General features: G+C 49.6%; 1 protein-coding gene across 2 annotated transcripts in view; it reads left to right on the top strand.

Moving 5' to 3' along the window:
* MTMR14 (myotubularin related protein 14) overlaps positions 1 to 27,150 on the top strand; it is a 74,734-nt gene that overhangs the window by 38,802 nt on the left and 8,782 nt on the right. Inside the window, exons 14-18 of one of the 2 annotated variants that reach the window (XM_044451791.1) lie at positions 264 to 334; positions 1,972 to 2,021; positions 4,398 to 4,536; positions 9,567 to 9,743; positions 25,780 to 25,926. In XM_044451791.1, the coding sequence (XP_044307726.1) occupies positions 264 to 334; positions 1,972 to 2,021; positions 4,398 to 4,536; positions 9,567 to 9,743; positions 25,780 to 25,926 (584 nt within the window). The remainder of the gene's footprint in view (positions 1 to 263; positions 335 to 1,971; positions 2,022 to 4,397; positions 4,537 to 9,566; positions 9,744 to 25,779; positions 25,927 to 27,150) is intronic. The other variant, XM_044451792.1, reaches the window with a different exon arrangement.

The raw sequence follows: 27,150 nt of genomic DNA, 5'->3' as shown, positions 1-27,150 counted from the left end.
GCTTTCATGGCAGGGTGGTGATATCAGCCCTTTGCCTTCTTGCATGCAGTACCCAGGCATGGCCAGCAGGTGGCTGAGGCCCCCAAAGGGTTGGCTAACGAGGGGCGCTTGTTAGATCTGCATGGTGGTGTCTGCCTCCTCCCCTGGGCCTGCACCCCATAGAGATGAAGGAGATGTACAGTCTGGCAGCTTTCATTTGCCAGAGCGGCTTGTCCTGACTTTTATGCTTTCTCCCAACTTTTTTTTCTTTTTCGGGACTATAGATTTTCTTTTTCTGCTTCGATTTTCTGAAGCACATCACCTCTGAGGAGTTCTCTGCCATCAAGCAGCCGAGGTAAGAGCCTGCAATAGCATCTCCCTCTTCCGCCACCAAAGGCAGAGAGAGAGAGAGAGAGAGAGGGAGAGAGAGAGAGAGAGAGAGAGAGAGAGAGAGAGAGAGAGAGAGAGGATCTCGTTAGTGCTCATGCTTTCTTCTGGGAGATGGCAGGCCCTGGTGTCCTGGCCCAGTTCACTTTAATTTATTCTGCACTTGGGAAGCAGCCAGAATGGGGCCACATTGATTTCTGCAAACTGCTGAGGCAGTGGAAGGCCTACATAAGGAGAAAAGGGGCTGTGAGTTTGGTCAGCGCGTCACTTGGACTAAGATCTGGGGAAGAAGGACCCTCCAATTATATTGGCTGCTGGAACGGCTCTATTGCTATGGGGAATGAGGACTGCGGTGCTGGATCAGACCAAGGGTCATGGAAACAGAGAAACGGAGCGAGTCAGAAGGGGTCATCCAGGCCATCTAGTCTGACCCCTGGCTCCAGCCATCTCCGCTCATGACATGCCTACCATGTGCATGCCCAGCCTGTCCATTCAGCCTAGCATTCTGCCTCCCAGGAGTGTGCTGTAAGAGACCCCTGGGTAGCCAAAAGCAACACAGCCCCTCTTGCAATCATCGCTGGCCATGAATATGGGTGCTCCATCTTTAGCTGCTTGGAGTAGTATCTGTTGATATGACACTGTCATGTTTGGTTTGCTGCACAGATGTGGGCCATCCTAGAAGAGCCCGCAGGGTGGCTGCTTTCAGATAGTTCCCCAAAGCAGGGCTTGGAAGATTGAGAGTGAGACCCCTGGACTCATGCTCTTCTCCCCATGCCATCATACCTCTGCAAGTCTGGCTTGGTCAGTTGGAAAGTAATTCGTTAAGGGCACAATCTTGCCCATGTTTAGACAGAAACAAATCCTGTAATTCTCAGAATTCTCCAGCTCTATTCTAAGTAAGGTCTATTGCCACTATTTTTATTATTTAAAATATTTCCTGGCCATCCTTCAGGGTTGAAGCCCTCCTAGGCAGTGTTTAATTTAAAAAATACAGGTTCTTAAAATTGCAACAAACCTCAACAATTCCAACTATATAAGGGAAAGCCAAAGTAAAACAGTATATTGTCAGGGCCACCTTAAAAGCCTGCAAATGTGAGACTCTGTGAACCTCCAAGGGTAACTTATCCTAGAGGTGTGGGATCACTGTGGAAAAATATCAGGGACACTGCATCCACCTGGAGGATCCCAGGTAGCCTAGAGTCTGGGAGGATTCCCAGATTCCACACTTGGTCTCCTGGGAATAGTGCAACCCCATTTGAGTCCCTCTATAAACCTCTGCCCAAAATAGGTGATTCCCAATCCACAGTGTCTCCTTTTTGTCCGAATTAAGTTTCAGTTAGTTTATCCTCATCCACCTTAGAACAGCCTCTAGACACCCATTCAGGCATTGTGCCCCCACCCCCTTGGGATGTGGAGATGGAAAGGAGAGGTGGAGCTGTGCATCATTTGCATACTGACGACACTTCGGTCCAAACCCACCCCCATGGTTTCATGTTAACTAAAAGCTAAGAGCTGAACATGTGTACCTGAAATAACTGCACGTGGCCCCTGTCTGTGTCTCTTCTCTCTCCTCCTCATCTACACCTTTTCTCTTTCCTATGCCAGAAGGACGAGCCTGCCACCCGGATTTACTTTGGAAGAGATCTGCATGCTGAGTGAGTGCCCTTTTGCACCTTGCAACTAGTGCACTAGTCTGGTCCTGGTTGGTCTGCTGCCTGGACAATTGGAGCTGCTCCTGTCCCTGGGCTGCTGCAGCCTCAGGCTCTGGGCAGGATCAGTGCCCCTGTACTGCACAGCTGTAAGGGGCGTGAGCTGCAACAGGCCATTCAACTTGTGATGTGCTCCCGTTCGGTGTACTTGCCAGTCACGCCCACCACAGGGTTCCAGTCCCTTCTCCCTCCCACCCAGTTTTCTCTCCTTCCTCCCATTGGCTCTCTGCAAAGCACATTCAGTCTCTGACACACCCTTGCTTAGTTTTTCCCTAAAGTTTGCTTTTTAGAGCTTCCCTGTGCCTGCTGGATGGAGCTGTTTTGATTATGTAAACATTGGCACTTGCCTTATGACATCTGAAATAGAGGGAATCATACACGGATCTGCAGGGTTATCCATGGAGCCCTCTGAAGGACTGTTTCCAGAGGGGCAGCTTGTAATAAAAGCAGCCAAGGGTTTTGTGGTACCTGAAGAGAGTTTTCTTACAGCCTAAACTTCAGTTGAGTCTAGATTCCTCTTCTCCAGACGCATTGGAAGAAGAATCGTTGTTTCTGGACACCTAAAACCTGCAGTCAGCTATAAGTAGGGCGATGGCTGTGCTGCCTGCCACACAGCATAACAGCTTGCTTGCTTTTGTGTAAAAAGTGCATGCCACCTGCAGGTCTGCCCGTTTCGGCATGGTTCAGGGTGTGTGCATATAAGGACAGCTGAAATTTTAGGAGTTTGAGAAGTGGCTGCACGAGACTTCCAGTGGAACTTTGCCAATCTTGGCTTGGAAGAAATTTGGTCTTCTGTATGCTCCTTGTCCATTCCTGTTACTCTCTGCAATGAAATACATTAGGCAAAATAAGAGCAAATACTTCTTAACAAGTATAATTCATGTGTTGCAGCTTTTCTGGTCACAGAAGTCAGTGTTTTATTGAATAGGCAAGATACAGCCTTGACTATGCTGTACTTCAAAATATATTGAATATTTTTAGCATGGCATGTGCTCTTAGATTTGAATGCTCGTCTAAGTCCAGTGCTTTCTCTGTTGTGGCTTCACTGCCTGAGCGCCAAAAGTTTTGTGTTGACAGCAGGAGATGCTGTGTGTTCTTTCTCCAGAGTCTCTGGAGGACATAGCAACCACGACTCTTGCTGTAGCAATAGTTTTGTCCCACCCTGGGTGAAAGGATAGGTAAAGAAAAGTAATGCAGTGGATTCTCCTAGTTCTTCTATGCTTTTAAAGAAGCAGGTGCCTCTCCAGGTGAAAGTTCGGCAAATTTTGTGTTTGCCATTGTAGTGAGTCAGTTAGCTGTCATCTAAGCTATCCTCCAATCTAATATATATTAGATATATATATTAAACAGTAGCACAGCACTCTTTGATTGGAATGTGCCTTTCTTGACCACAACAAAAGAGAGGATTGGAGTAATGTACATTCTGTAGCAAGGAAAACCAAGTTCTTTGACATGTGCAAATGCTGCAGAAAAAGCAAATAAGTGTAATATGGTGACTATTTCTGCTGATGGCTTTTGCCCTTTCTTTGCAATACCAGTGCAAGTCACTGAAGTCCCATTTATGACCATATGGAATTCTGCATAGTGATATTGCCTCTCCTACCTCATATGTTTGGCTCCTGAGATCTTATCAGGCCAACCTTCTTGTCAAGGAAGAGATAGTTTAAAAGCAAAGCCATGATGGTGGCCAGGTTTCATGTTTGTGCTTGCTTAGTGTGCAGTCGCACAACACATGCAACCTCCTTTGATACCTGCTTGGAACAGGTAGAGCAATCGCCTCTCTCTGTCTGAAGGGCTACAACTGGATTTGCATGTACTCTGTGCAAAATGAAACCCAACACCTGCACCTACATTGCTTTCCTATAACGTGTTACAGGCAAGTTGTGGCCACAAAGGAAGAAAGTGATGGGACTGAGTGAGAGAAGATTTCCATTCTTCCGAGTTTCAGAGCTTTCGTTGAAGTAGCTCCCTGCAAATATCACTACAGCCCAGGTCCCAACATGATCTGACAACTTTGCCATGTCAGTCTATCAGCGAAGCTGTAAGGCTTTATTACACTGCCAAAGCAACGGGGGTTCCTGAGCTGCATTTGGCAGGTTGGAGCCCCATCCATGGCGCTGGCAGCAACAGTTTCCACAATGGTGACATATATTTTTTCCTGACTGCTGCAGTTGTGGGAATTGCCACAGACTGTGTCCTTGGTCTATAGTTCATGTGCTGCATTTTGCTGCATGCATTTGTGCTGACATTTGGATTGCCAGCATTTAGCGAGGAAAAGGAAGGTGGTGGCTGGTCCTACACAGGTCTCTTTTTGTGTTCCAGAGCAGGGGGACCGGGGCAGCACCACCAGTCTGAGCAGTGACTTCTCTCTTGTAATGGAAAGCTCACCTGGGGCTGGAGGGAGCTTCACCTATGAAGCTGTGGAGCTGATGCCAGCAGGTCCTCAAACGCAGGCGTCCTGGTAAGATACTCTGTGTGTCTGCATAGATAAACTTTCCATCATGTGGGGTAAGCGATGCGGCTTGGCACATTAATCAAAAAGCATGAAGACGTCTGTTGGAACCTTCTAGACCTCCCTTGGAAACCTGGCACTGTGCAGCTGTGCTGGACTGCAGTTTGAGCAGTTGCCAGCCAGCATGGGCAGTGGCTGGGAATTGGTTGTGGCAGCTGCAATTTGGTATATCTGGAGGGTGTCCGATGCGCTAGACGGTGCCTGAAAGAGCCACGGGTTGCCTTCAGGTCCCCCACTGTCTCGCTGGAAGCAGCTGGCCTGACTAGCACAGGGCCTCGAGGAGCTTCACTCCTAGCATGACACTGGTTAGGTCAAGCTGCTGATTGCCTGGTCCTGCATCCAAATGGCAACATTAGATGTACTTGTGCACGTGATCGTAGCATCCTCTTGGGCATTTGGTACAGGGTAGCTGGCAAGTCAAGAACCCCCCCCCCCCCCCCCCCAATATACAAACGAAAGCACAAGCACATATATATCGTGGTAGGATGCCCCAGAGGTGAGTGCAGCCCCCCCCCCCCCCACCAACCTGGTCCCTGTACTAAACTAAAGACACCCTCCAGTGATGACTAGGAGGGCTCCTTTGCCGGGGAACCTGGACATTCCCAGCCAAAATGAAGAGCGGGGGCAGCCGCGCAGACGTCATGGCATGGGGTCTGGCCTCTTCCCCCAGTATCCTGGCTGCAGGGCATCCAGCCCCTCAGGCAGTGGCAACAGTGGGTAGAGCTGAGAAAGATCCTTGCCTGAATGCCTGGAGATCTGGTGCTCACCAGTGCGGACCAGCCTTCCCTAGCCTGGCAACCTCCAGATGTTTTGGGCGACAGTTCCCATCAATTCCAGCCATTCCTGGGAGTTGTGGTCCAAAACCTGGCAGGTACCACCACATTGGGAAGAGAATGCTGGAACACCACAGAGAATGCTGAGCTTGACAGACTAGTGCTTCAATGTGATGTAAAGCAGCTTGCTCTGTTTGTGATGGCAGAGCAACTCTTTAAGCCTGCACAAAACCTTGTCTACCGATCAGTTGCAGCTCAGCGGTAGGGTGGCTGACAGAGGTCTTGGCAGTGACGGGTGTTTGAGGCAGCTCTGCTCAGGGCCCCCCTCCCCCTGCAGCCTGGCTGTGCAGGCCTAGCAGGCTGTGCTGGAGCAGCAAGACTGCGAACTCCTGCAGTACGCCCACGTGATGGGAAAGGGAGCCCAGGGCTGGGGATTTCAGAGCCTTGCTGCGGGCTTGCCCTGCTCAGTTTAATTTTTCCTCTCTTCTCCCCAAGCATGTCTGCTAATGATATTTTACAGTGCAATTATTCTGAGCTAAATCGGGGCTGTGCTGAGAGGCAACTGGAAATCCTCTGGGTAACAGCGAACTCTCAGCTTGCCATTGTCACGCCTGGCTTCTTGGAAGTATGGAACGTGCGTGTTTGCAATCCGTTCAAGGTGTGGACAGTCTGGAAATGCGACCCCTGCAAAATCTGCAGAGCAGCTCTCGTCAAACTCTGCACTCACAGTAACGAACAGTCAGGCAATGACAGTAAAATTCCATACAGGCAGTCATGTTGGCAAATCCTCAGCTGTATGTTTTTCTGGGTCACTTTAGTTTTCTGTAGGAGCATCTCATGTTTTGAGGTAAATAATATAAATTTTATAGCTAGGAGGCCCAGGTTCTGTGAAAAGGATAAACTAGTGTGGTTGCTTCTGGTTATGTTTTTCTTGTCTGTTTTTGAATCTGGAGAATCACATAAACAGAGACAAATAGGGTTCTTTGAATGTTATTTTTTCAAAACACAGCATCTTTTATTCTGCTGCAAGATATTTCTGTTTTCTTTTATTTGAGAGAGACTTAGATACTCTGTAGGTGTGCTTCCTTCGCGGTGCCTGCACACTTATTCTTGTGTTTCCTAGTCTGTAGCCAATGCTTAGATGATGCAGATGCAGCGAAGGCCTTGTGTGCTGTCTGTGAGTAACTGGAGTTGTGAGCTCAAATTTCAAGCATCGTAAGGAAGCAAGATTACCATGGAATGGTGATGAGGGATTGCCAGGAAGGCTTTGGGACTCAAACTGTGTGAAGAAGCCTGGTGAAAGCCCCATATTTTCACAACTATTAGACACCATTTCTAGGCCAGCTGTTAAGGTTTGTGTGTCCAGCTTTCCTCTCGGAAACAGGAGAGCTAGTGGCTTGCTCAGACAAGGAAAACAGAGGGTCTTAGAGTGGGATCCTAACCTGCCAGGCTTTGTGGTAAATTCACATCACAACTGCAGCTTTACATTTTCCAAAGGCCTCTTTCTGGCTGGCATTGATGCATGTTTTCAAGTGTGGCCAGAAAAAAGTGCTGGCAAAATTGTCTTAAAGTTGGCATAAGGAAATGTTTAGTTGGGCAGTTTGGCACAAGGTTATTGATATGGCCAGGGAGAAAGTGAGCTCTCTGCCATGCACAGAGAACACCTTTAGCTGCCAGTTCTGTTTATGTTCCAGCTTGTTTCCCGCCTCCCCCTGCCTCTCCTGCTCAAGCTGGGACAGTTGCAGAAGCTGCAGGAAGCCCTGTCCTGTTTTTAAAAGCCTCTCTCTTTTTTTAATTGCCTCTCCTCTCTGCCTGCCTGCCTGAGTGCCTGTGGCTGTGTTATTAGGCACTTCATTAAGTCTCAGCCTTGTGCCTGTGCACAATGCAGCAATCACAAGTTGGAGAGAGCATAAAGGCCCTTGAAAGCTCAGCCCTGCTGTCTTGCGCTTTCGAGAGCAAGTCGCCAAGGGTCTTCCAAGGAAATCCTGTGGTTGGAGGGGAGCCCTTATTATCGTGCACAGCCAGGGGTAATAAGCCAGACCTCTGATAATCACTCCATAGGCAGCTGGGGAGGCGGGGGTGGCTGAAAGATGGAAGCGGGGGGTGAAGTGCAGGGGTAGTGAGTGAGTGGCTGCGAAGAGAGGCTGCGGCAGGTTCAGATCTCCCGACTCCCAGCAGCCGGCTCAGGCAGAATTGTGCCCTATTCCAGAGCAGTCACAGCCCTTCTTTGGCATGTGTGCACATCGGCAGTGGACCAGTGCTTCTGTCCGGTCCAGGCAGGCTTTGCTCAGTGGCAGCCTGCAGGTTGCTCTGGTCGCAGCAGCTAGGGAAAGATGTAGCTATGGAATGCTTGCGGTGCACCTCTGGCTCACATAAAGCAAGCGCAAGCAACTCCCCTCCAAGTGTCCCAGACTACAGCTCCCATAACTCCTGATCATTGGTCTTGCTGGCTGATAGGAGTTGCCTGCCGCTACACAAGGTGTCCCTCACTCTATTACAGCAGCTTATTGGCATTGCATGTCGGGCATTGCTGGGCAGACATCAGGCTTACAGGATCTGCTATGCCTTTTGTAAAAACATTTAACTGGAAGCCTGAGATCCACGAACTAAAGCCACATGCTCATTAGTGGCTGAAGCAGGCAGGCCTGTCCTCAGAATGAATGAGCAAGGAACTATTGCGCAGCTGCTCAGCTGCGGAATTCGTGCTATCTATCTGCCTGCATTCAGCTGAGCAGCCCTTCAGCAGCAGCAACTGCAGCAACACCCTCCTGATTTTCCCTAGTGCACCCTCTTTTTTTTCTTTTTTTTTTACAGCACCCTAATTTAGCAGAGAGAAAGGTTTTTAGATGTTGCTGTTATTAAAAAGTTGGCGTTTGAGCACTTGCTGGGTGCTGCAGAACCACGCAGCTCTCACACCGGATCCCAGTCTATCATCCTCCTCCCCCTGCTGTGTAAAAGGAAATCTGCTCGAAGAGGTCCTTTTGGGAAGACATTCCTGATACTTCGCACCTGACCTTGGCAGTGGAAAGGTAGCCTCTAAAGCTGCAAGGTGATAAAAGACTCTGGTGCGGGGAATAGACTGGGCAAAGTGAAGTTGCTTTCTGTGGCCTGCATGGTCGGAGTGCTGCTTGTCAGCCTCTACCCTTCTCTACTGGAAAAGTGGGCTTCTGTGATCAGACTCAATTAGGCAATTTCTCCTGTATTTCTGTGCTTTTATGTGCTTTCAGAGTGTAGCTTGTCCCCAGTACTTAGGTAATTTTCCCCTTCTGGAAGGGTTTGAATAAGCAAAGGGGGCGGGGGAAGGGAGGGAGGAGAATTTGTATGTGTGGGGTGCAGAAATGGCTGGGCTTAAGTCACAGAGACAATAAATTAGGGAGTTCCTGTAGCTGTAAAGGGCATGGAAATAAAATGGATGAAGTTGATGTTCAGCCCACTTTATCTTACCCTTTACTCTGGTTTATCTTGCCCTTCTCAAGACATACTTTCAAGCTTTACTTCTTAATGGCACATGTGAGAAGATCAAAGCAGTGAATCCTGATAGTAGCAGTGAGAGCTTTGTTGTCCTGGGAGCCTGAAGGAGTATGCAGGTATTAGTATTCTTCTTGGCTCTTAGGGAGCCATGGCAAAGAGCAGGCGCTTTCCTCCCAGTTCAGACCTTTCCCCCTCCACACACTCACTCTGGCCGGGCTCAGTATTCCTGCCTGCAAATCAGGGCATCTAATACCGATCTACCTCTTTTAGCAGCCTCGCACTGCAATGCTAAAACCATGTTTATGCTGACATCTGGGAGACAAATAGCTGCAAGCTTCTGCACTGGATTGTTGTCTGCATTTTTAACATGTTGCTCCTCATTGTCCCATCGCTGCAGTACGTATAATTGTTTAAATAGCTGCCTCTCTGTTCCTGTTTTCTGCTGTATGCTTCTAAAAACAATTTAGTAATATTAGTTCGGTTGTGTGCAACCTCCCAGCTGCCTTTAGCCTGGTTTGGAGGCTCAGCTATCAGCTCATGTTCTCATGGAGGGGAGACGGAATTCCAGTTTGGTGCCTGAGTCTTTTTGAAGATCCAGGGATTGCCTTGGAAAGCTGTGTCTCAGGCACCTGGGAGGCCTTTTGGTGCAGGGAGGCTCCCCAACCAGCAACCTTGCTTGGTACGGCAAAGCTCAAGCACTCCTCCCACATCTGTGTGTGTGCTTCCTCCCCGCAGGAAGAAAAACTGTGCGTCGTCCCCTCATGCAGCCCCGTGGAGTCGGCCACTGCAGTCCGAAGACCGGCTGCCTTTCCAGAGTGTGCTTGAAGCCAGGTCCTCCAGCTCTTCCTCTTCTAACCACTCGGAGAACTTCTCGCGGCTGGGCAGCAGTCCACTGGAAGTGCCCAAGGCAAGGTAAGCAGCAGCAAGGCCTCGAAGCCCTCCGTAGGAACTGGTATGGGGCAGGGGGAGAATCCCAGGGGGCCTGTGAAGCGGCACAGCTGATGTTATGATTGTTATGTTACATTTCTGTACCGCCGGTAGTCAGAGCTCTCTGGGCAGCTCACAACATTTCAGTCACCCATTGAGATTTCAGCCAGGCTTGACCTGGCTTAGCTTCCAAGATGAGGCAGGGCCAGGCATTTCAGGCTATATGGAAACTTTTGTGCAAGGCAGGTAAGTTGAGCGGTAGGAGCAGTCGCTGCTGCAGTGAGGGTAGTATTCAGGCAGGGCTCTGTGTGCTTTTGTTGCCGAAGGGAATCCTGCCCTTCCCCCTTAGAAGGGTCCTGATTCTTCCCATCATGCATTTGGAAGAAATGAATCATGCAGATGCAAACAAACAAAGTAGGCCATGGAGCCTACTGGGTGACTCTGGGCCAGTCGCAGACTCTCAGCCCAGCCTACCTCACAGGGTTGTTGTTGTGGGGATAAGATGGAGGAGGAGAATCATGTAAGCTGCCTTGAGCCCTTTGCAGGAAAAAGGCAGGATATAAATCGAAAATAAATAAACAAACATCTGTATTTTTAAGGGACCTCAGTGCCCCTCAAAATCCATTCTGGGGGGAGCAAAAAGCATGCTCCCTCCTGCCCTGCAGTGAAACTGCATAGTGGCCATTGGCTACTCGTTACTTTCACACAGGTTCTTCCTCCTGAGGGAGCTGTTCTTGTGGCCTGATGATAGGGCTGGGCTTGTCTGGCCAAACAGCAAGGAAGGGGTCTGGAAACTGCAGCCACAATGAATGGCATTTGGTTGAGCCAGGGACCCGGAGGATTTCAGATTCTCCTCTCAGTTTTAAAAACCCACATTTTTAAGGGGAGCAACACTGACATTTGTGATGATGCCCAGGTCTGTTTTCAGACTCTTGACCAGGTGGGTGTGCAGGTGGGAACGCAGTAGTTTTGTGAACACAGGGAAATGCATATCTTATCATGGCTACCTGATGTGTCTGGTTTTTCAAGCAAGCCTTTTTAAGCATTCACAATTCCTTTGACACTTTTTGCTTCTTTACATGCTTGGCTCAGTTTCTTGCTCAGATGGGAATTTTAGAGGGCTGTGTAGTTTATTCTGGATGTAGCTAGGAGAGGACTGTACATAAGAGGAAAAGCCTGGTCTCTGTGTGTGTTGGAGCCATGGTCTTGGGGTTGTTGGTAGGGGACAGCGTACCGTGCCATATGCGGGCAAAGTTGAGCAGCACAGGGGAAGCTTCCCACAGAGTGCATGAGGAACTCCACACACAATCGGTGGGAACCCTCTTCCCGGTTTGGCCAGGTAAGTGTGTTCTCTTCTTTCTCCCATCCTCCCCCCATTGTTGAAACCAACAAAGATTCTTTCAAATACCTGAGCTCAGCTGGGGTAGTGGGGCAGTCTGGAAAGAGAGGAAAATTAGGTAGCATTTGTGACACCAGAAATGGACCTAAGGCAGTGTGCTGCCCACCAGCAGGAGAGTGGAAGTCCAGCAAGCCTGGAGGGCATCAGGTTGGAGAAGGTGGATAGATAGCCCTTGAAAGCTCCTTGGGAACAGGCTATTAAAAACCGCTTTGTTAGCAGTGAGAAAGAGCTGCGTTCAAGTCCCACGCACACATGCTAGGCCCTCCAAGGAAAGCAGAAGCGAGAGTCGTGGTGCAGGAGTCTCAAGCAGCCTCTGAGGGCTGGGCTGGGAGGACTGAGGGGCTCACTGGGGCTGACAGTAAGTGGGAGGGCAAGCCTGGGGAACAGTTAGTTTACAGTCGAGAAGCAAATATGCTGAAGCTGAGTGACTTCAGGAAGATCTGACAAGCACAGAGCTTTTTGAAGCTGGAGAGCCAAGGACCACTGACCTCCTTCGTGTAAGGCAGCCTTCCCCAGCTTAGTGCTCCACCTTGCTGGCTGGGAACGGTAGGATGTGTGAATCAACACATCTGGAGGCACAAGTTGAGGAAGGCCAATGTGAGGTACCAATGCACAGGTATCCTCCAATCTCCTCCAAGAGATAGGAATTGCTGCTGCAAAGCCGCTGCTCTTTTGCAGCTGGATGTAAGGACACTGGAAGGGGGCAGGTGATATCCCAGTAACAGGTCTGTTGTTGAGAGGGCTCCAAAAGCCACAGTGTTAATTTCTCCCCTGTGGGCTTGAACCTGGCATGTTACCTCAGAGATTCCCTGAGCTCTTCTGGCAGCACTGTGAAACCTCTGGTTAATGAGCATGTACAGTTGGGCTGATCTGTTTTCAAGTTTGTTTGTACCTTCCCACTTGTGAAACTGCCCCAGTTTTTAAATTTTTTACTGCTCGAATCTAACTATATGCTGTCCAGATAATGTGTTTAGATTAGGCATAGTAAATTTTTAAAATCTGTGCAACTAAGCACTCTCCTCCCAAATCAACCCTGGGAGTTCTGTCTGGATGGTAGCCCAGGTGCGCCTTCTCTGAAATTGGGAAGAGAAGGTAGGACCACTTTTCTCTGCTGCCTTGTAGTGCTGCAACTTGGACGGTGGGTTTCCTCTGCTTTTTTGGTTTGGGTGATTTTGCACCTGCAGAGGCTACTCTTGTTTTTGGTGCAGTGGCCTTGGGAATATGTTTTCAGGCTGAGGAGTGGGCCAATATACATACCACGAAAGGGGGAGTTATTTTGTTGCCGCTGCTATTCAACATAAGGGAATTGGAAATCCTAGCAAATGATTGCAAATGATCCAAAGATCTGCCAACAGATCTCTGTCAGTCTTGTGCCTAACTCTGCCTTAGCTGCCCTCCTCTCAATTTATAAAACTCCGTATTGTGCAGCACCATCTAGCAGCTGAGAGCTCCCAGGTATGGAACGCATGTACTTTGGTGTAGGATTTACCTATTGAATAGGACATAAAAGACGCAGCACTTAGAGTATGATGAATCCTCCTTGCAACTTAAAGGAGCACCTTTTTAAAGGTGTTAGGAGAGAATGTTGCCTGTTGTGTTTTAAAAATTTGGTGGATTTGTCAGGGGCCAGATAAAACTGCCCCAGCAGAGGGCAGGTCATTCCTGTTCTAAATTGTCTGAAAGGGAGGTTGTAGCATTTCTTGTTTTCTGTGTATCATTAGTAGTTGACAACCGGCTCAGCTGTGGTGGTGGTTGTTTGGAAATTCATTCTTGAGCTTCTTTTGTGACTTTGGAATATCTGGAGGAGGTAGGTGGGGAAGAGAAGAAGGCTGTATGAGAGAGAAGCATGTTCTCATATTCAACAACTATTGTGGTGTCTTGGGAGCACAGAGGATGCCCAGTGAGGGGAAAGGAAAGATGTCATGGGGCACATCAGGAAGTGGTACTTGCCAGGGCAGAGAAAACACTTACCAACCTGTACTTCTTGCAACTATGAGGGCCTGCAAGTTGCTTCTTAAAGATTCTGAATACACTTGGTTTTCTCCCTTTTTAACAAGCTCTCACACATGTGCAGAACTGCTATGGGAGTATGCAGAGTTTGCAGCCATAGACGGTTAGGCTGGGTTGGGCCCGAGAATGGGCAGCCCTGAGCCAGTTTTTTCTGGCTGGCCCAGGCAGGGCTGCTTCCTGCGGACTTGCTTGGGAAAGTGCTGTTGGAAACCAAGCATTGTACAAGAGAGCTTCCTCTGACCGTCCCAGCACAGAAACAGGGATTCGCTCCGGAGGCCTCATGGTGATGCAGGGGCTCTGTGGGGGATGCCTCGGCACGGGCTGGGTGGTCTGAAGTGCTCCCAGCCAGCTCAAAAGCGGTGATGCCTTCTGCACAGCTGCTGGTCTCGGTGGTGCCCTTTCCTAGCCTTGCCCCAGCAGTGTGTCCTTGCTGCCCTCAGGCTCTTGCAGCCAGCAGCTGCACCTTAGGAGAGGCATGTCAGCCCTTTGGAGTGGGGAAGAAACTGCAGGAGTGCCAGAAACTCCCACATGACCCAAGCCATGGGCAAAGAGCCAGCTAATGCAGAGGGCCAGGATGCAGCAGGGATCCTCCAGACCCTTGCACCTTTCTTCCAGAAAGTGCCTGTGGGCAGCAGGTGGTGGGGCAGAATCTCCCAGAGCTGGAGGGCCCCAGACAAAAGATTAGGAGCTGCGGGCCTAGTGGGCTGCCTCCTAACCCTGCTGCTGGCCAGAGCCAGGAGGGTGAGGCCAAGGGAAGGGGCTGGGCCCTCTGGGCCTCCCCTGTCCCCACAAGGGCCACGTTCATCCCCCAGGCCTGCAGTTCTCCACCCTTGGCCTAAAGCATCTACTGAAGGCCAGCAGAGTCTCTTCCCTGGAGGAAGGAAATGACTGCACGTGGCTTTCAGATCTTCTGGACTCGCAGCCATGGCAACAAAACACTTAGCATCTGCTGCAGTGGAGAAACAGGCATTCCGGTGGGCCAGCAGCTACTTCAATAGGTAACTTAATTGGCTACCTGCCATTTCCGCTCCATACTGGCAGGCAGGAGGCAGGCAGGGCAAGTCACAATGGGCTGGTGGAGTGGGCGGAAATGGGCTGGGTGTGAGAGGGCTCCGTGAGATGTATGCTGGATTGGGAGGAGAGAGAGAAGCTGGCTGCCTGGTTCCCCACCCCGCACCACCTCCCTTCTAGAAAAGGGTCTCCCATTAAATAGGCGGACGAGGCAGAAGGAAACCCCATGGCTGTCTGTCTCTGCAGGCTAGAGCAGAGAAGCTTAAGTGAAGCCAAACAGGCATATTGGTAGTTAAGCTGGCAAGCGCACACATCTCTGCACTCAGATTGCCTGAAGCTGTGCAGGAGGGAAAGCAAATGGCATCCTTCAGCATTGCCTGGTGTGTGTGGGGGGGTGGGGGTGGGGAGGGTTGCCTGCCTCTTAATTGCAGGGGCACGGCAGCCGCTCATCCCCAGCACATCAGAGCAGGCCTCTTCCTCCTTCCCGGCTGTCCCATGCTGCTGCAAGCAAGGAACTGCCTGTTAAACAACCCATTTGACGTGCCACGTCCCCCATGCAGCCATTATTTCCATTTAATTGGCAGGTGCCCCACTATAAAGGAAATGTGGCATTTGCATGTACAGAAGCTACCTAAAATATGTGGCTGTGGTGCAAGGAATTGCTGTGACACACTTGCGGGGGGAACCGTGCTTCAGACTTGGTGTTAGGAGGCAGCCCCCCATGCTGGAGCCCCAGGTCTTTCATCTGGGGCCCTCCAGCTCCGGGAGATTCTGCCCCACCACCTGCTGCCCACGGGCACTTTCTGGAAGAAAGGTGCAAGGGTCCGGAGGATCCCTGCTGCATCCTGGCCCTCTGCATTAGCTGACTCTTTGCCCACGGCTGTTTTGCCTCCTGCCTATCACCTAAATCTTTCTACCTGAGGTTTCTTTCTGAAATTCAGTGGCTTCCTCTCTCCTGTCCCTATATCCTTTTTGTTCAAATGTGGATGTCCTTAGAGGACCTGGTCATATAAAGAAACACACCACCATAGAACTTATGTCAATAGCACATGCAAATGTGTGCCTGTTTTTGTCTTGTGGGCCTGATCTCCTTAGTGCCTAGCACTGCCTCAGCCATACGTGGCTTCTGTCTGTAGGGAGGTGTTCTCTGCCGTGGGGAAAAATGCTACCTGTGAAGTAACTCTGCTGCCCTGCTGGTTTTAAAACCTTCCACTGAAAGACTGCCTGACCATCACAGCCTTGGGCCCAATGACCTTGGGAACTTCTCCAAGCAAACCTCACCTGTAGAATTCTGGGAAGCACCTTCTGGAGCTTGTCACATGCCAGCCAGTGGCAGAGGTGCTCCTGGGGCTGGCTTTTCTTCCCCTGTTGTCCTGTGCTTAAGGACAACATGGAGGAAGTGTCCCTGTCTGTCTGCAGTCGTAATGCCATGTAAGAAACGCATAGGACATTAATATGGCTTAGCAGAGCAGCTAAGCCACATCTGAATGTGCTTTTCCTAAATCTATTAAATAAAGCCCCAGCAGTGTGCTTCGGTCTGCAGTGGGACTCTCTGCATAAGCAGCTTTGTCAAAATACAAAGTATAGTCTTCGCTCTGGAGAAAGCCCCTTGGGTAGCGCTGTGGCGTGTGGGGAGAGGACATCAAGCCTTTCACTGCTTCAGGACAGCTCAGTGCACTCTTTCTTTGCCTTCCATGTGTGCTAGATGTTTCTTAGGTCATGTATTCTCAGGCTGAATCAGGAAGTAAGTTGCATCTGTAATTAGACCACAAGCACAATGTGTGCTGTGGATGCATGGCACTTTCCTGCACACTGCTCTCTCCTCTCCTCTCCTCTCCTCTCCTCTCCTCTCCTCTCCTCTCCTCTCCTCTCCTCTCCCAGACCACTCTCACTTTTAGAGCTGGTCCCCTGGCCAAGTGTATTGCCTGGCTCCTCCACTTCCTCCAGAAGTTAAGATTGGTTCCGGCCTCTGATACCCTTGCATTTCCCAACCCTCACTGGGCTTGCTGCAGTCCTGGGAAGGACTCCTGGCTTGGGAATCCAGCTCCTGGCTTCCCTGCTTGCGTGTTGCCAGTCGGGGCGTGTCCAGTGTGGCCTGGAATGCCTCAGAAAAGCCAGGCCCCGCCCTCTGTGACCAGGAGAGGGTCCGCGATATCCAGAAGATCAGCTAGCGTTGGCTGCTGGAGGAAGCCCCTGCCACTGAGGCAGCCTTCCCTGCACAGGGCTTGTGATGCAGACAGCCTGGCTCTTGCCCTTTGAAAGTGCTGTAATTATCACCCTGGGCCAGGCTGGTAAATACTCTAATATGACAGCAAATCAACAGGGCTGGGAAGTGCCGCTGGCTGGCAAGTTGTGTTCGCTTGCCAGCTGTGCTTACGGGGTCCACATGAGGATCTTCTGCCTTCCAGCTGCTGTTAATTGAGTAATTATTAGGCTTCTGGTCTCTATGGTTAAATATTTATGTGCTGGGAGCCCTGCTCAGTGCTGTGTCTACTTATTATGGGGAGCTGCTTAACACCAGGCAAAAAATGGGCAACCACTAATCACAGGCAGCAGCAGATGAAGCAGAACTTCATGCTTACAGAGGGGAAAGAGCCACACCTAAAATCTGTTTTCTGCATAAAGATCTGAATTTTACAGCTTGTGCAAAAGTTTAGCAGCTTAAAAATTATATGTATTTGCTATTTTAATTTTTGTATAGTTTAGCCTAGAAACCATGTTGGAATGACTAATGGCTGGGCAGCCCACAAGCTGACGGGGAAGTTGTTTTTGCCACTCCTCTGACTTCAAAAATTGCAGCAGATATTTCCTGTCTGTTTCATGTATTTTTCTTTGGGGTCCTAAAAAGCTAGAAACTTTTTGCTTTGGTATCCACTTAGCATGCAACAGTAGGTACAGCCCTGACCTGAGACATCCTTGGCAAAAATGCCATTTTGTCTCTTCAGGGGGTAACTTAGTTTCCTGATGGGAAGTGTGGCTCAAGAGTTACTGAATGGTTATACCTTGGATCTTACCAGTGGAAGATGGGACTGGAGGTTTGCTGTGAATGACTTGTATTGTTTCCCAAGATCCCACAATTATCCTCTGTGGACCCATTAGATCAAGAGAGGGTAGAAGGTAGATCTCCAGATGTTTTGAACTTCAGGAAGTTCCTGCCAGCATAATTAATAGTCAACCATGCTTGGAAATGGAAGTCTAATGCAAATGGAGAGCTACCTTCTATCCACCTCTAGTTTAAGAGAGAGGGATAACGGGCTCCCTCTGCTCTAGTCAATGTCCAGGGGGCGGGGGGAGGCACTGCTGGCTTCTTCCCCTTCATTTCCTTCCCTTCCTCCTGCTTACATGGGCAGCCTGTGCAACTGTCTCAGTCCAGCCCAATCCTAGAGCACCTGTTTGGCATGCAAACTGTCCTGGCCGGTGTTCCCCTCCTCCTTCCAAGCAGATCAGGATAAAGACTTTCTAACCGTGTCTTTGTTAGGCTAAATCTGATCAGGTAGGCTGGTTTTGCAGTATAAAAGAAGAGTATTGCAGAAATCATTAACAAAAGAAACAAGCAAAGTTGCAGTATTAGTCATTAGGGAAATATGGCTTAATGAGATGAAATTAATTCCAGACTGAATACATCTCAGCAACTGCCTGACTTGTCCCTGGATTCACTGGCCTTGGCAGGTCAGTTGTGAATTCCAGCCCCTCCTTCACTTCTGAATCAAAATCTAATGCACTGATTTTTGAAGGCTGCATTATAGTGGACCCAATTGCTATGCAGATGGTTCCAGGTTTTCTCTTTAGCATCTCCAGGGAGGGCTGGATAAACTACCCAAGCACATTGTTGATAGCGAGCAGGATAATGCAGTGGTCAAAGGCAGCTTCCTATGTTTCTATGTCGTGCAGTGCTTGATTTCTCAAATGAATAATTCTGCCCGAATGGCGATCTCTTTGTCCCACCTGGGCGCCCCAATCCAGAGTGCACTTGGCATGGCTGCAGCGTGTGCCTGTGTAGAGCGGGGCGGTGAATGACTCTCTGTGTCGGCTTAAAGGCCTCTGTCTCTTCAGGCTCTCCAGAATGCAGCCCTCGTATGCAATGACAATGACATAGCCTAGTGATAGAGCACCCCCTCTGCACTTGGAAGGTCCCCAGTTCTGTCTCTGGCATCCCCAGTTGAAAGTGACCTGAGAGACCTCTGCACAGGACTTGAGAGAGCCACCCCTAGTCAGGGTGGGCCAGACGGGCCTGCAGCCTCGTGGCACGAAGCAAGCTAGAGTCTGATAGCAAGTGTAAGTTCATTGAGCCTCATCTCAAGCTGAACCTTGAGACTAAGCTCAGATCCTATTTTGGGCCACCACAGTTTGATACATGCGTGCTCTCCCCACCCCCAACTTCTTCCCAGCTGACTTGGTTTGAGTGACTGGCTGAGCTGAAGAAAGAGATGCCACAGCTCTCAGAAACCCAGATAGCTCTTCCTACCAGCAAAGGTAGTGCAGTAGGAAGGAGTGACCTAATTAAATGAAGCCCTTTCTTTGCAGCTGCAGCTTCAAGACTCTCTGGGCTGCTTGAAGACCCAGAAGATCATAATGGTCTTCCTGCTAGAGCAGAGGGCAGCACCGTCTCAGTATGCCTGAGTATCCTCATTAGCCGGCTTCCTGTTTGATGGGGCTGGCTTGCAGAGGCGTCTGCCTCCTCTTATTCTGAGTGCTGCAGGGGTGGGAGTGGGGTGGGAGTTTCTGGTCGTGCACAGCCAGAGTCCGGAGCAGCTGTTAGCAGGACCCCAAAGCGAGCAGCATGCACAGGCTTGCCCCTCTCCCGCGGATCCCTGAGAAACACCTCGCATGTTCCTCTTGTAAGGCTTTTCCTTCCTTTAGGCCATGGGTCCTCAGACTATGGCCCGCGGACTGGATCCGCCCCACCACGCCCACTGATCTGCCCCGCCATAGCTCGTCGTGCGTGCGTGCGTGCGGGCGGTGAGGTGCTGGCTTGCTCACAAGGAGATCGTTTTGGACTCGTTGGGAGAAAATGATCTCTGCGCAGGCATGCCCCTGCCTTTCTGCACACACGCCCTGGCCCGGCCCCCGCCCCCTGCCCGTACCACCTTGGCGGCCTGCGCCCCTCCCTTGCACCTTTCAACTGGCCCTCTATTCAACAAGTGTGAGGACCCCTGCTCTAGGCTGACCTGATGTTAAGGCTAAGAAACCCTCAAATCTTGGCTGGGCCTGGAATTCCTGCTATTAAAAACAAAAAAGCACATCTCAGGCCCCCATCTCCCTACTGCAAACTGTTCTTGCATATTAGTTTAGCGCTTTTCCTATTTGCTTTTTATTTATTCATGTGTTGCATTTCTATATCACCTAATTGCCAAAGTTCTCTGGGCAGTTCACAACATGGTAAAACATAATGCTAAAAGTTACCATTTTTAAAAAATGTAAAGCTATGCGAATCAGTTAAAACAACAGTAAAACTACCAGGACACAATGCAAGCTAACAGTAAAAATCCCCATCAAATGCTGCCAGATAATTTGGGGTAGAGGAAAGCCTTAACCTGGCACTGGAAAGGTTAACCTGGCGCTGCCCTGGCACCAGGTAAGCCTCACGGTGGGAAAGTACCCCACAACGGGGATTGCCACCCAGAAGGTCCTCTCCCTTGTGTCCTCGACGCCTCCTGCAGAGGAAGGCCTCCGATGTTGATCACGGTGTGTGGTGTGGCGCATGCTGGAAAAGGTGCCCCGTCAGTTGTGGTTCCAAGCTGTGTAAGGCTTTATAGGTCAAAGCCAGCAAGGATGAGTGTGCCCTGAAGGAAGAGCGAGTATCAGGACAAAGGTCCCTGTGGTAGCAAGTACATTACAGGAAACGGACAGTGATCTGATGTTTTCACAAGAAGGTCTAAAGTCCCTTCCCTACCTGGAGGCTGCTCCATCAAGAGCACCTGTCCCTCACTGCGCTCCTCCATAATAGACACAATCCAGATGTGTTTGTGGTATGCAGTACAGGCAAAAGCAGTTCCTCAGCCTTTTCTGCCCAGAACAATTTGTTACTGAGCTTTGATAAGTAATAATTGCAACCAGGTGTTCATAACTTAAGCAACAGGCACCCCATGGCGAAAGCTTATTTGCATCTCTTGCCTTGGTAGTCCCACAACGGTCATCAGGGCAGCTCTGCCTTCCCACGCACATGAACAAGGAAACGTCTTTGTGGACCTTTCATAGAGTGAATGGTGATGAGCTCAGCAAAAAGCAAATTTAAAATCACAACATGAAAACGATTAAAGCCATGTTGGCAGGGATGACTGATCACCCCACTTGCAATACGGAGGGCACTTTTTCATTCCCCACCTGAGACAGTCCTCAGCAGCTGTAATATGGAGAGCTACCCTGCAGTTTTGCTGATTCTTGCAGGCTGCCATGTTTTTTTTCTTAAATGCTTGGGCTCCCCATTAGTAGCTTGAGCACCCATACTTTTAAGTGATAAACTATGATGTGGCATGGAATCTGTGCTTGTTACAAGCCATCCACCCTCCTCTATTGCTTTGGTGGGCAGAAAAAATGGAGTTTTGATGGTTGGAGTTCTTGCTATTGTTTGGCCATTGTTTGGCTCAGTATTGTTCATCTGCAAGTAGGGAAAGGCAGGGAGATCATGAAGGCTGAGATACATCTTAATATACATATACAGAGATGCATCTTAATATATCTTAATACACATGCAAGAAATTCCTTGTCACTGGATGGAGGAAGATGGAAAGTGAGGTAGAAACAGCCGCCAGAGTGCCCCCTTTCTAATAAAAGCTCTCACATGAATGCCATCCCTCTGACTCAATTCTTAAGTCTGAATATAGCACCCCCAGCACTTCCCAGGTGTTCTAGTGGGCCTAAACCACCAATGGAAATCTGACTTTATTTGTGCCTGCTAGGTTTTCTATCTGCTGCAAGGTTCCCATTGTTCAACTGGTTGGTGAGCCACCGCAGTAGCTGACTCGCTAAGGAGTTCTCCCACTCCCTTTCACTGTGGTTGAGTAGCTGCACTGAGTTTCCAAGGCACTGGTCAGCTGAAGGGGGAGAAGAAGTGGAATGCATTGCTTGAAGGGAGGGCTATTGTTTGGTGCTGCTATCTTCCTCCTCGTTTATCCTTTCACTGTCAGAGGGTCCTTAGCTACATGGCAGCCCTCTGTATTGTATTCTTGTGTCTCGTCTGGAAGGAAGAATGAGTCCAAAATCCGAGGCAGCTACACAGAGAGAAGATTGAAGAAAGGGGAAGTATTGCAGAAAAATTAGAGCCAGCAACAGGGGCAACTCTTTCTTTTGAGTGTTTCACACTCTCTTTTATATATTCGGGCTATTAGTACTGTCTGCCACAGCTTTCCCTAATCTGGGATCCTCCACATTTATTGGGTGACAACTCCCACCATTCCTAGGCAGGGTGACCATCCTGGCTGTGGATTTTGGGAGACGTAGTCCAGTAGATTCAGAGGGCCCTGGGTTGGGGAAGGCTGGTCACTGACCATCTAGGACCTTGGGTAGAGATATCTCTTCTTCGTGCTGCGTGATCCTTGAGCCCAAGGTGTTCTGCATGCAAACTTTCATATATACTGGCGTATAAGACAACTCTTGAAACTGGAAATAGTGAGGCAAAAGTTGGGGGGTTCTTATATGCCAGGTGAAAAATTTTCATCATTATATATTCATCATTTTTTAAAAAAGTATTTGCAAGCTTGTTTTTATTAATAATTATTTTTAAAAACTTCTTGCTGATACTGAAGGAGCTTGTCCTATGTTATGTGCTGCTTGGAGCCTTCTCCCTCTGGCCCAGCTCTGTCTGCTATGGAGGAGCCGGCTGTTCCCCCCAGCTGACCCCAGCCAGCCAGCCCCATTGTGGGCCACCGTCGGCCTCCAAATAAGAACAGGAATGTGGCTGTTAGCTAGAATATAGTGATGTGGTGTCATAAGAGTCTAGAAGCTTCCAGCTGACAAATACCCATATATACTGGTGTATAATATCCCCTTGAAACTGAAAAGCAAATATCGGGGGTCCTCTTATATGCCCCACATATGACAAACCAGAAAAACAGCCCAAAATATTGACCTCATCTTATATGCGAGTTCCCTTATATACCAGTATATACGATATGTAACCTGCCACCAAGAGCCAAGGCATCTGGGGTAGAGTAGCTCCCATCAGTGTCCCTCCAAAGGCTTAATGTTTGTCTCGTCCTTTGTTCCCTGTTGTTAGACCCCCAAGTTCCTGCGTCTCTATCTAGTAGATCATTGCAACCAAATTTCCAGTCCTGTGCATTTAAGGCATAATCCAGGTTCAGAGCTTGAGAGGACTGCCAGCTCAGCTCACAGAAACCATGCAAGACGTTTTTAATGATCATAACTGAAACTAGCAGGACTTAGGCTTTTGTGGAGTTTGGGAGAATTTTAAGAAGAACTGTGGTGGTAAAGTAACAAGCAAGAAAAGACATGCACTTCCGGAAAGATGAGCTACATCACCTGGGTAGAAATATTGGGAACATTAGTTCTGTGTGAACAGCATGCCTGAATCATCTTTTTGCAACATCACCTTTTTCTCTCTCAACTTTCCTTTGAAGCAATGAGGGATAGAAATTTGCTGTGTTTTTTAAAACGGAAGTAGATTACACCAGAACACAAAAAGTTCCACTAGATTCTAGAGTTTGGGCTGCACAGATGGATGGAAATAAATCCTGGGCCTAATCGCTTTGGCCGAGTCTCTAAGCTCATGCCTCCAATTTCGTGTTCCTATGGATATGCCAGATCTCTCTCCTTGGCTTTCTCTCACTTGTGCTCTGCTGACCAAGAAGCCACCGGTTTCTCCACTGGCACTCCTTGCTTTCCATTCCTGGCATTTGGTATCCCATGGATTTCACATCTTGGATGGATGCGTTGTTGGCAGGCTGAAGTATGTGAACTTGGTCAGAATGTACAAAAAGTCCAAAACTCCAAATCTCTGGAAAATGTGAACTATCAGAAGGAACTGCCTTGGGATGGATTTAAACTTCAGGCCTGGGATCTTTCAGCTATTCGGAATCACACCCTTCCCCACATTGAACACATTGGCTGGCTTGTTCCACCACCACAACCTTGAGCATTTCCTGGCCATTTTTAAAAGGTGGGCTGATCTGGTTCATGAGAATTTCAGGAACTACATCTATCATCCATTTGACCTGGGACCAAAACTATTCCTATCTGTCAGAATGCTCTTTTGCACCATTTAGTGTTGCAGGAGGCCTCTTTCCCATCTGAACTCTACCAGGGAGATCGGTTTCTCCTCCCCACCCCCACCCCACTTCCTTGATCTCCACAGCAACGGCAGTGATGTCCTTCCAGTCCTATTCTCTCTTTCGCCTTGGTCAGGCATTTGCCAAGCCTTTCTTTCTGTTAGCATGGGGGTTTTCTTCGAACCAGCCATGTTGTCCTCCATTGCAAACGGTGGGAGAATGGTTGCCATGACTGCAGGAGAGGGAGTCCGCGTGCCAGTGGCTTCCGAAGTCACTAATGCCTGACCCCACCAGACACATCTGTTCTTCCTTCCCCCTGCACTTTCCTCGTGCTTCTAGTTCTCCGCATTGCTGCTCCTCAGCCTTGCTTTGATAGCCTTATAAGCTAAGCTTGCTGGCCTGCTTCTCTTGGAGAGATCTCTGGGCTTCAGAGCTCTTGCTGTAAACACCTTCAAAGCAGAGGCAGGCACAGATGGGTGCTTGTTTCTCTCTCTCCCTCACGCCTTTGCTCCATTATGCCATTATTTAAAGATGCGGTGAGCACATGTATGGCTCCCTCTCCAGAGGGGATTGCTGTGAAGACAAAGGCCTCGTCTTTCTTGGTCTGTTGTGGTGGTGCAAATCCACATCACTCTCAAAGTAGTAAGCAGAAAGGTGGAAGGAAGGGACATCAGTGGGTTCCTCTGCCTGGCTTTTAGGACATCAGAGTGTTGGTTCTTAGGAGCTTCTTGACAGCCACATTCAGTGGCTCCTAGTCATGGCAATTATGTGGAACCTCCTATTTCGTATAGGCAATAGGACCTGGAACACCAACTTTTGAAGTGTTCCTGGAGACACCTGAGGGGCTGTTATGGGAAGCAGGGAGTTGGATTTCATGATCTTTCTGACTGGCCCAGACTGTTTGTTCATTCATTCATTCGGTCATTTGTTCTTTCCTTCTTTCCTTCCTTTTCTCCTTCTCCAGCTTATATACCGCACTAATAGTCCCACAGGACTTTCTGGATGGTTTACATTCTTATGTTGCCTACTTCCCCTCTGCCATGCATTCAGGTTCATCATGAAAAAACATACCTTCTTCTGTGGGACTGTAAGCTATCTTGAATAGTTTGCGGCTATGAAGACAGAAAGTAAATGCATGTTTGATGTAAAGCCTGCATCCCAGTTCATTGAGGGGCAGTGACCCAGCTGATGGGCCAGCGCTGGTAAGGAACTTTGCTCAGAGGTGGCAACGGCCTATTCTAGCTGGGGGAGGAGAAGTGGTATATGCCCGAAGTAGAAGCCAAACAGTTTCATCCTTGGTATCATGGCCTTAAAAAGAAAAATCTGGATTATTCCCTGTACATCCAAATGACCTTTCAGGTAAGGAGTGCTAATGGTAATGCTGCAAAATGCCAGCAGCTGCTGGGCTCCAGTTGAAAGCAATAGCCCGAAGGATCTTTATTTTAAAAAACGGTCTCCTTATGAGCTTGCTGCTGCGGAACTGATGCTGCTTTGCTCCCATTGGCTTTACTGCTCCCGGATCACCCAGCTTGCACCGTTCCTGGCCGCTCAGTGGCTGCTTGTTGGCCTTGAGCTGCGAGCTGCACATTCTAGGACAAGATGAAGGACGTGAGCGTGGCAAGCGGCCGAAAGGCTTGTCTTTGGAGGAAGGTGGGAATGGGGCTAGTCAGGCTTTGCTCTCTGAGGTTGTCCCGGAGGTTGTTCTCTGGGATCCTCTCTCTGTTCTTCTGCTTCCTGGGTCGTTTTTTTCTGCCGTAAATGCCTGTTGCTGCTTAACTTTCTGCCAGCACATGACCCTCTCTGGTCCAGTCCACCTCCAGGAGGCAGTCCCTCCCACCTGCTATGGAAGAGAGAACTGGGGTTATTGCTTCAGAATATGAGCACTCACCTGGCTGAGAGGTGCAGAGAGGGAGAGATTTGAAGCTCCACCTTCCCCTGGGAGGCACAGACCAAGCCCAGTTCTTCTTTCTTTGCATCCTCCCCCCACCTCAAATTCATACTGGATCAGTGTGCTGGCCTGCACGAGACAGCATGGATGCTCTTGTCAGGGAGCTGCACCAGCTTCTCTGGTGCTCTGGGCAGGATTGCTCTTGGCTTTTGCAGCTCCTGCATGACTAACTGCTGGTTCAGCTCAGTCCTGCCTGCCTTGCAGCTCAATTATTTGTCCTCTTAATGAGACAGACATCTCTTTCTTTCTTCTCTGTGCTAGAGATGCAGCCTGGCCTCCCTGATCTCCCACAACTTGGTGTCCTTGACGCCTGCTCTCGAGACACACCTTTCAGCGTCACTCTGAGGGGCCAGTGAGGACTTTGGCCAAAGGCCGGTTGCTGGTTAAGCCACTGACTTGCATCATCTCATCTCTCTCTCTCTGCCCCAGATTGGCTGAGCACTCTCTGCCTGGATCCTCCATCTCTACCGACTTTGGCAGCTGGCAGATGGTGACAGGGAGTGGCAGTATACAGGAGCAGGCAGACTCCTCCCTCTCTCCTGGCAGCTTCCCGGATGAGCTCCCTAACAGTTCCCTGTAAGTGTGTTGAGAAGTCTGTGGGGAGGGGCTGTGCTCGGCATTCCCAGCCTTCCAGTCAGTCTCCACATTTACAGCAGCCAGCCTGGAAGTGGCCCCTGCGTGAGGCCCTTGATCGTGCAAGGCTGGGCTGCCGCGTGGGCCCTGGTCACGCATGGCACTTCTCTGTAACTCCTGCCTAGGGTGGACACAGGGCTTGGCCGAGGGCGGAACTGATGTTCTCCCCAAGTCCCCGAGAGGACAGCGACGTCTAATCCAAGCACCGTCCATTTATCCTACTTTCCCTTCTGACGAGTCCAGTCTTGTGCCTTCCTTCCAAGGACTGCCATAGTGCACTCTGAGCCAAGGAAGTGGCCTTCACTTCCTTTCTTCATTTTGAGAGCTGCTGATTTTTGCTGGCAGGGCCACGATGTGGATAAAGCCCGTGTTAACAGGACTGTGGGCTACGTCCAGTGTTTGCCCAAATTTGAGTAGGCCCGAAGAAAAGAACATTGAGTTGAGTTTGACTGACTTTGCGTATGCCCAGTGCCAATACTGCCAGGCCCGCCACACCGTCTGGTCGCACTTGTCTACTCCAGGGGGACTCCCACACCAGACCACAGGACAGCTTTTGAACGGTCATAAGGATGGTGGTCGCATCCTTGCCGTGACAGTCACCGGGGGCAGCGGCACAGTCCTCTATTCTAGCATTGGTGCAAGGGCTCTCCATGGGGCCGGCAACCAGCTGGGTGGGCTGGGGCTATGCGTGGTTGTCGGCCGAACTCTTGGTTTTGAGAGGCTTGCTCTGAGTCTGTCATCATACCTGCCAAGGTGGGAGAAGAAAGAAAGTAACTGACAGTGATGAACCTAGTTTTAGTCTAGTAAGCAGGTGTTCTGTTCTGGAGCGGGGAAGCTCAGGCCCATCAGCCCAGTCAGGCCTTCTGACTACAACTCTTTGCCTGGTCCCTCTTCCTGCACCAAACATTTGGTGCTTTCCCAGCTTTTGTGCCACCCCCTCCCCACATTCTAAAATATTGAGCTGCCTCTCCTAAGGCTTGGTTGTTGGGAACTGGTATCTTTTTTATTATTATTTTTGGATCATGTTCAGCACAGGAATGTGGCTCCTGAAACTTTTTCAAAAATTGCCCTCAGACTGAACGTGGTTCTGCATCCCTGATTTCTTGACATTTTGTCCAAAATAATCTAACCTCACAACAGCCCACTGGCGGGGGGGGGGGGGGGGGG

This window comes from Varanus komodoensis, unplaced genomic scaffold (assembly GCF_004798865.1).
Source record: "Varanus komodoensis strain SLA01 unplaced genomic scaffold, ASM479886v1 scaffold6_4, whole genome shotgun sequence".
NCBI lineage: Eukaryota > Metazoa > Chordata > Lepidosauria > Squamata > Varanidae > Varanus > Varanus komodoensis.
Note: the sequence above shows the minus strand (reverse complement) of the source record. Positions and strands in the feature narration are given on the sequence as shown.